The sequence below is a fragment of the Prosopis cineraria genome, unplaced genomic scaffold, assembly GCF_029017545.1.
Source record: "Prosopis cineraria cultivar Desert tree isolate PC_DT_omini unplaced genomic scaffold, ASM2901754v1 PC14, whole genome shotgun sequence".
In the NCBI taxonomy this organism is placed as follows: Eukaryota; Viridiplantae; Streptophyta; class Magnoliopsida; order Fabales; family Fabaceae; genus Prosopis; species Prosopis cineraria.
The window spans coordinates 18,377,715-18,386,992 of NW_026555345.1; the positions used below are offsets into that span (position 1 = coordinate 18,377,715).

General features: G+C 31.3%; 1 protein-coding gene across 6 annotated transcripts; it reads left to right on the forward strand.

The window, feature by feature from the left end:
* The first annotated feature begins 446 nt into the window (after positions 1–446).
* On the forward strand, positions 447–4,905 carry LOC129293482 (transcription factor bHLH68). 6 transcript variants are annotated; one of them, XM_054931476.1, is made up of 9 exons: positions 447–910; positions 1,016–1,385; positions 1,630–1,707; positions 2,070–2,135; positions 2,765–2,830; positions 2,991–3,062; positions 3,481–3,525; positions 4,011–4,055; positions 4,209–4,905. In XM_054931476.1, exons 1-9 carry the CDS (start codon positions 636–638, stop codon positions 4,347–4,349), a joined length of 1,158 nt encoding a protein of 385 aa, XP_054787451.1. In that variant the 5' UTR covers positions 447–635; the 3' UTR covers positions 4,350–4,905. The 6 variants fall into 6 exon arrangements, with proteins under 6 accessions (XP_054787451.1, XP_054787452.1, XP_054787453.1 ...); XM_054931477.1 differs by having other exon boundaries at positions 4,215–4,905; XM_054931478.1 differs by having other exon boundaries at positions 4,224–4,905.
* The last annotated feature ends 4,373 nt before the right edge of the window (positions 4,906–9,278 follow it).

Consider the following 9,278-nt stretch of genomic DNA (forward strand, 5'->3'; position numbering starts at 1 on the left):
AGGGAGTAATTAATACATGAGGGTTGATAGGACGCCACGTAAGTACATAAGATAGAAAATTGATGCACTTGAGAGTGACATTGGTAGGGTGAATATTTGGGTTTTCTTAATTATGGGAATTGCTACCATCTTTTGTGTCCCACTTTAAGATAAAGCTAAGCTAAAAAGCAAGCGCGAGCGAGGGGGAATGTAAAAGCATTGGAAGAAAAGAAAACCATGGAAGAGGAGAAAAGTAAGACAATAAAGAAAAATAAATTAAATCATAAAAAGAAAAGAAAAGAAGAGAGAGAGAGAGAGAGAGAGAGAGAGAGGTGGGTGAAAAGAAAAAGGAAAAAAGGTTCTCAAAACTCTATAAATGATTATTATTATTCAAATTAAATAAATTCTCTCAAAAACAGGACCAAGATGAGCTATCCATAGCTTATAAGCAATAACTAATAGTGTTTCTGTTTTTTCTCCTACCCATATAGCTATATACTTAATCAACACCAACAAGAAGACCTCACGAAGTTTCTACAAGTAGAGAGAAAAGAAAGAAAGAAAGAAAGGGAAAGAGAGAGAGAGAGAGAGAGAGAGAGAGAAAGGAAATACTTGTTCTTGAAGAAGACGAAGAAAGGAGAAGGAGGAGAAGGGAGATGAATAGAGGCGTTGTTCAGAGCTCGCCGGTGCAACAAATGATGATGGCGGCCGGAAACCCTAATTGGTGGAACATCAACCATACCATGAGGCCTCCTGTTTCTGATAATAATCAACAACCATCTTCTTCTCCTTTCTTCTTCTTCTCATCACCACTACCATCATCATCCAATAACTTCATCTCTCCATATCCACCAGCTTCTTCTCCACCTTTCCCTTCTAATTGGCATGCCAATCAAGATCAGCTTCCTGATTCCTGGAGCAACCTTCTTATGTAATCTCTATCTCTGTCTCTCTCTTGATTGAGTAAGGTTGTAGTACTGAAGTTGTCTGTAAGATTATGAAGGATCTGATTAATAAAACAATATTATATATATAGGGGTGAAGAAGAAGAAGAAGAAGGTAAGAAAATGGGAAACTGGGAGGAGCAAGTGCTGATGAGTGAGCCTCAAAATGTTGCTCTTGTGGATGTGAAGCAAGAGACCTCACCGGCCAACAGTTATGTGTATGGAGGACATGGCGGCGGCAACAGTAACGAAGAGTTTCCAGTGGCTGCAACGGCCATTAAACCAGGTGGTGGTACTGTTGCTGCTATTTGGTCTCATCATCATCATCATCATCATCAGATAGTGCCTCCAGCTGCTGCTTCTTCTCCACAATCCTGTGTCACAAGTTTCAGCAGCAACATGTTGGATTTCTCTACCACTAAGATAGAGTCTAGGCATCCTCCTCCAGATCGATCTTCTGAGGTAACAAAATTATCAGATTTCATAATTTTCTAAGAATTTGTCTTTTTTTCCACCCGTCATTAATTAGAAAAGTGCTCTTTTCTTTTCTAACGGTAAAACTTTTTTACTTTGAAACACAAAATTCTTGATCGTACTATATGCACTATATCTAAAATATTTTATCTTTTTGAGTTATAGATACAATAAAAAGTTCGTTAGTTTAAAATTTGAATTGGATTCATTTCCTTTTTCTCTGTTTCTCAAGTGTAACAGCAATGGAGGTGGTGGAGCAGTGAAGAAAGCTAGGGTTCAACCATCTACGACGACACAGTCTAGCTTCAAGGTAATTAAGAGCAACACACACACACACACACACACACACCATATAATACGGCTAGACAGAAACTTCCAATGAATTATACCCTAAGGCCCCAAACTCTTTTAACGACATGTAGACAAACCACATAAGCGCACATGAAAAACATCATCATGTGGGTGCTAACTATTGTCTTTCATGCTTGTCCAATATCCAATCATGACGATTCTTTATCTCTTTCTCCCTCAGTTCTATTTGCAGCATGCGAATCCAAACTCACACAATTACCACACACAAATTGCTTAACTAACTTTCAAGCACATGTGCATGCCAGTCCAGTCTCTCTGACTCATGCTTTTCTTCGATCTTCTTCTTTTTCTCATTTTCAGGTTAGAAAGGAGAAATTAGGTGACAGAATTACAGCCCTTCATCAACTTGTTTCCCCCTTTGGAAAGGTAATTATTAAACTTTCTAATTTTTTTATTTAATTATATCAATAATTAATAATTTTTAGATCTTCTTCAACCCTTTACTTACATAATCCATACAAGATACATGCCGTGTGGTAGGAGCAAGTGGAGCCTACTTCCTGTTATTATGTGTATATCTCTCTTCGGCTAAATGAATTATACGGTGTTGAGAGGTCCAAAAGAGAAGAGAGCCCATCTCAACAAAAATTAATCTATTAGAGGACACACGAATAGTATAATTTTTAATCCTTAAACTTTCTCTTAATTTTAGTTTATTGAGTTAATGATCTATAAGGATTAAGGATGCATCAAATCAAGAAACTATAATAACTGAAGTTGTTTTGAATTAAGAAATTATAGCAATTAAGTCGTTCAAAATAAAAGTTGATAGAATATTGAGTAAAAGTTTAAACACAAAAAATTTTATATATATATCTATATATATATAATAATAAACTCTTTAGCCCACTTTTTAAATGAAACTCCAGACTCGTAACACACTGTTAATGAGTAGATTAATATATATATATATATATATTTTGGAAAAAGAAGAAGGAATAGTTAATGTTGATAATTGACTAATAGTGGGTGTGGGGTTTCTTTCACTTTTGCAGACTGATACAGCGTCTGTCTTGTTAGAAGCTATAGGATATATCAGATTCCTTCAGAGTCATATTGAGGTGATGTTTCTTTTCCTTCTTTCCTTATTTCTTTCAAACAAGCATCAGTCAGTGATAGATAGCACGCTGTAAAAGTTAGTTCCATTTCTCATTGTTCTTTGAAAATTCAGTTCCTTTACTTATAACTTATTGAAGTTCTCAATATTCTTCTTTCTTGCAGGCCCTTAGCTTACCATACTTGGGCACCATTACTACTGGATCATCATCATCAAACATGAGGAACCATCGCTCTGTAAGAAATAGTACCATAGATCACATTGATATCCCATGTCTTCTTATATGTTAACGTTCTAAATTAGACTGTAAATATCTATGTTTTTCACAAGGTCTGATGGAAGTTGCACGGTTTATGTTTTATAATAAATAGTTTTGCTGCATGTGGACTTGATATAATTTTTTTAATAAAACATATTATATTATGTAGTGTGAATGGGTAAAATATTTATTATACATTTAATAAATATTATTTTGTCATATGCATATCTCACTTTTTAAAGCACAAATAATAAAATTTTCCCTCTCTTCCACTCACTGCTCCTTCCTGAAGCTTCTTTCTCACTGCATGTGCATATTAGAATGGGCTAATTATTTGGTATATATTAATTAGCTGATGATTTATGGAAATTTTGTTGTTGTTGTTGGTTTGTTAGGTTCAAGGAGAGAAGAATTGTATATTCCCTGAAGACCCTGGTCAGGTATGATTTTTTCATTGGATCGATTACGCCTTATACAGGTTTTGAGTGTTTTTGAATCATTAAAATATATAATTAAGGGAAAATTGTGGAAAAGGACTAAATAAGCAAATTAATTGGGGAAAAGGACCAGATCCAAAATTGGTAATTTTTCTTCCCCAATTTGCATTTTATCTTCCATGATTCCATACGTTTTCTTCCATGTTCTGCAAGTCCTTTTCTTCACATAGTTTACTTAACAAGTCCTTCTCTGCAATTTTCCCTATGATTAAAGCTCCTCTACTTCACCTTACATTTTATTAACTAATAGAGAGATATTAAAATTGATAATTAACTTAAGAAAAATCCCACCAGCGTTATCAGGTCTAAAGTTATTCTGACATGAAACGAACTTAATAATATACAAGTGTCACTGTAATTTATATATATTAAATGATCATGCATGAAATTCTCGTTTTTTTAAAATATATTTCTTTACTTATACATAGTTGCTGAATGGAAATGGCTTGAAGAGGAAAGCAGATGATGAACAGGTAATCGAAACAAAGAGAGAACACATTAATAATGTTTGTTATCCAATATATAATTTCTAGCAGTACAATACTGGATTAAAGATAATTTTGAATTAATTAAGATAGTAATAATATTTAATTAATATAATGTTAATATAGTGGTTAATTAATTAGTTGCAGGAATTACAGGAAGAAGCAAAGAAGGATCTGAAGAGTAGAGGGTTGTGTTTGGTGCCAGTTTCATGCACGCTTCAAGTTGGAAGTGATAATGGAGCTGATTACTGGGCTCCCGCTCTTGGAGGAGGCTTTCGATGAATTAATTCAAATTAATTCATTAATTAGAATTAATTAATGGAGGGTTAATTTGAAAGCACACAAAGCAAGAGGTAATCCAAAGAGATTAATTAAACTTCAAAAATATATATTCATGGATATGTTATAATATCATGAGCAGTCAATCTGCTAAAATTTCAAGGCTGATTGCTCATGATGCTATACACCATTCCTGAATAAATATATATATATATATATAATAATAATAATAATAATAAATATATGTGCGCATGTGTGCTTTCGCAAGTATTTTTAGGTTCTAGCTATATATATAGCCCCATGTTAATTAATTAATTACTTAAGACTCCTTCTTCATGGAGATCTGACCTCAGTCTCTTTATTTGTTGTTGTTGTTTGTTGTTATTAATATTAGATTTATTAGTTAAGATCGATGGTGGTGGTGCAGTGTTAATTAAGTTTCATAATTATTGTACATGCCTCATGCCTGTATCTTTAATCATTAGAATGCTTCTTTTTTAAGCAGCATTAATTGATTAACCAGAATCATAATCACACTCGATTAATTACTTGATGCTCTTATTTATTATTGTTATCTTTTATCAATTTTTTTATTCCATCATGATATCCTAGAAAACTTGGGGGTATTACCACACCTAGACTAATACAAACTCTCACCATCGTGTGATCATTATTACCAATAATAGCCTCAAGTATTTTGTGATGTTTTTGACACATATTTATTTAATGCGATTGTATATATTAAAATTCAAACTTGAGACTTAAGATAAGTTAATTTAACTCTTTCTACCAATTGAACCAAGCACGATCAAAACTTTAGGGTATATTTGAGGGTATATAATGGAATAGAAAGGAACGATCATTTATAAAATGAAATAGGGTGGAATGGGATGGAGTGGACTGGGCTGGAATGGAACATTTTATTTTTTGGAAGTTTTATTAAAGGAATAAATAATTTTATTTAATCATTATTTAAGAATAATTATAAACTCAATAGACTTGAATTATATATAATTCTATCTCTTAGTTTTACGGTGAGGGGGAGTGAAAGAGTGAGAGGGGGTGAGAAGAATGAGGATAATTTTATAATAATATTATTTATATCATATTATTTCATCCTTGACCCCTTAAATTTTTTTTTTTTGGGGGGGTCAAGCAATCCTATTCCATCTTAAAAGAAAACTCCCAAACGTTACCTTATGATTTTTTTTTTCCTTGGGGCCTCAATAGATATATATGTATTAACCATCAAACGAAGAGCCTGTTGTATCAACAGCAATAAGCATAAATATATGAAAGAAAAAGCAAGGTGTAAACAAAAGATAGTCCTAATGCCAAATCATAGATAAAACATAACCATTGGGGATGGGGGCTTTGAGGCCCAATATGAAGAGCACATTCCTTGAACCGCAACTTGAATAATTCAAACTATAACTTGGTAAAGATATCTTGAAATCTATGGAAAGCAACACACATGCGATGTGAAATGAGAAGGGGGAAGAGAGAGAAAAAAGAAAGGAGTAGGAGAGAGAAGAGGGAGAAAGAAGGTGGGGAATACTAAAACTTTCAAAAAAATTTATTCAACAATAATCAAAAGCTGAACACAAATAAAAATCCTAACCCTTTATAAAGCCCTAAAAATAATAATAAAATAATAACTTAAATTTAAAAAGATACTAATATGATAATAATATCTTATTTTATTGACATAAAAAATAAGATAGCAATAAAATAAAATAATAAATTATAATTGTAATGTTCAGTTTAACATTACTCACTAGTGAAAAAATTATTTTTTGCTACAGTTAAAATGTATTTTTAGTGACAGAAAATGCTATATAGTAGAAGATTGTATAGTAATAAATAGACATTTTTTTATCACAGGTCAAAAGAAACTGTGACAAAAGATCATATTTTTCACCATAGGTCTGAGCTCACCTATGGTGAAAAACACAATAGCAAAAAATATTATTTTTCGTCATAGGTCTCAGTAAACCTGTGGTGAAAATTACCATCTTTCACCACAGGTTTGAGACCACCTGTGGTGAAAAATAGGAGAAAAATATAATTTTTCACCATAGGTGAGCTCGGACCTATGGCAAAAGATGGTATGTTTCGCCACAAGTTTCAGCTTACCTATGGCGAAATATCATATCTTTCACCATAGGTCTGAGCTCACTTGTGGCAAAAAATTACTTTTGAGATCACTTATGGCCACAATCTTAGCTACAACTATCGCCATAAATGAATTTTTACCACAGTTATTACAATAACTGTGGCTGTAAATACTTGTTTTTTACTCATACCACTTATACTTATATACATCTCTTGCTTAAAAAACCTGCATTAATATAGAAACAGTAGCTCCAGAGACCAATACAAATATATCCAGTGCAAACATATGAACTAAATTTACATTTTCAATATAAAATATCTAGAAAATTTCTACTCTAATCCTATTAATTCTGAGAAAAAACTAGATCACAAATTGTGTATATGTCTAAACTCTTGCTTAGAATATGGCTATAAACTTTGAAAGTACTGCAAATTCAATAACAACATACGAATGAATAATAACTTAAGTCTATGGCAAACTTCATAATTATATATCATTATTTACAAATTATTACCTGATCAAATGAGTGAATAATACCTTAAGTGATAATTTCATACATGAAAATCATCATATGATATTCACACTCTACACTTCCTATTTGTTGAGGACACTATAAAAAAATAGAAATAATTAGATTCATTAAACCAATATTATAATCTTCATTCTAATTAAGGAATAAATTTGAAATACTTACTTGCATTGGTACAAACTTGATTTCATTTTTTTTCTTGTCAACCATTCCTGTTGATTGCCAATATATTGCTAAAGATCTATTTACCAAATATACATACTTAGAAAATATTAAATTTATATTATTAATAACACAAAATAGAATTATTTAAAAACTTACAAATTCAATCAAAGACTTCATGTTGCCGCTTACTTTATTTTTTAGTGAATAAAATCAGTATATAGTATTTTCATACAGGCAAATAATAGGAAGCATCCAATAATGGTTATAATATATTAATTTATATTAATATCACATAATCAAGCAATTTTTTTTATAAATTAAGCAATGAATTTAAAATTTAATGCCTTTCAATAATTGGTAAAAACTAGCATTTCTTCTTTTGCTTACACATCATCTTTTCAATATAAGAAGCTCTTTGATTCACTTTACCGATGGAGGTTAAAAGTAGAGACAAGAACCCATAATTATCATCGACATTGAGATAGGTGTATATTTTGTGGAGGTACCTTTGATAATTAGACATACGTTAGCAATAAAATAAAATATCAAATATAAATTTAGAAATAAAAATAAATACTTGCATGATAAAAATTTGAACTATTGACAAGTCCAACCACTCAAAAATAATGAGGTCATTAATATCTTTTTTGGAAACTGTAAAAGTAATAGGCTTCCTAATAATCTTTTTGGTTACATTTATTTCATTGAAAAATTCATTCATGTCAACCACCACTGAAGTCAACCATTTCAAATCATCTTGCATTGGTTGGGGATTGGAACTCAAAGATTCTTTTGATTGTAGGAGTTCCTATCATTAATATATAATTTCAATCATATGATTAAGATATCAACTATAAAAATACTTATAATTTTCTCAGCCATTTCTTTAGCCTTCGGGGAAATAAACTCTTCCTTTTTATTCATCCGTCCTCTCTTCTGTGCTTAAGCACGATTAACAGGAGATGGAGGAGAAACATCTTCAATATTATTAACTCCCGCCACTTGTCATTTAGCATCCCACTTCTCTTGATTCATTATATCATAAATATATGCATACCATCCTCGAGACATAGTATGATTCTATAGATTTTTCTTTTGATGCTCTTGACCTTTTTGACATTTTCCTATAAACAAATAATGAAAAGCATTTGTTAAAAATGAATTTTCATAATACTAAATAAATTATCATATTCTTCTTTCACTTACCAAAAACTTGGGATCATGTCTACTATGAACAAATTTTATCCATGTGTCATAATCAATGAATGGATATTTCTTCCAAGATTTTTTCATGTTGGCATCATTGTCATTATCATCATTTCCATTGCCATTCTTAGCAAAGACATATTTTCTGGTGAGCTTGGACTTAAAATCACTCCATTGGTCTCCAGCATACTTTAGCCACTTGTCTTTTAAAAATGGAGTTTCCTTGATGTCATTAGTAATCTACAAAATAATACACGTCAATAATAAATTTAATAATAACATATATTTCAAAATAAAAAGTAGATGTAACGTATAGCAATAAGAAATACTAATATAGTTTTCCAAACATCATTTTTGTCACTTTCATTTACATCATCCTACTCTTCCTCCAAGATGCTGATTTTTTGACGTGCCATCAAACTCACAAAGCTTTTAAAAATGTTTCCTTTCTTCTTATCAATTTGTTGGCCTTTGTCATAAAAATCAAGATGAATTCTTCCATGAATTTGGGCCAATTTAGTAAGTCATGTGGCCCCTCTTTTACCTCTTTTAGAATTTGTCTTGTCAATGACGGGATTCTCCATATTTTTCCTAAAATAAATAAGATAAATAAGGTCAGTGGCAAGAAACATAATAAATTTAAATTAATATAAAAATGAAAGTATAAAAAACAAAATAAAATGAATCAAAAAAGATCCTATTATATTCTGTTACCATTATAAAAAATTTTAGTTCTCCCATAAACCTTCATTATGATCAGTTCTAACGTCATATACGTCGTCTTTATCTTCCAGATCTAATAGGGGCAAGGTTAGCACAAAAAGAGGAATCTCTTCAATATCAAAATTTATTTCATCATTCTCACCATGAGTAAGGAGACTTTTTCCCAATAGAACCACATACAACCCCTTATCAG

Bases quoted from the DNA above. Each gene is read 5' to 3' on its own strand.
- LOC129293482 (XM_054931476.1), top strand. From the start codon at position 636: ATGAATAGAGGCGTTGTTCAGAGCTCGCCGGTGCAACAAATGATGATG. The intron at 2,136-2,764 runs GTAATTATTAAA...TCACTTTTGCAG, and splicing joins TTGTTTCCCCCTTTGGAAAG to ACTGATACAGCGTCTGTCTT. The intron at 3,063-3,480 runs GTAAGAAATAGT...TTGGTTTGTTAG, and splicing joins ACATGAGGAACCATCGCTCT to GTTCAAGGAGAGAAGAATTG.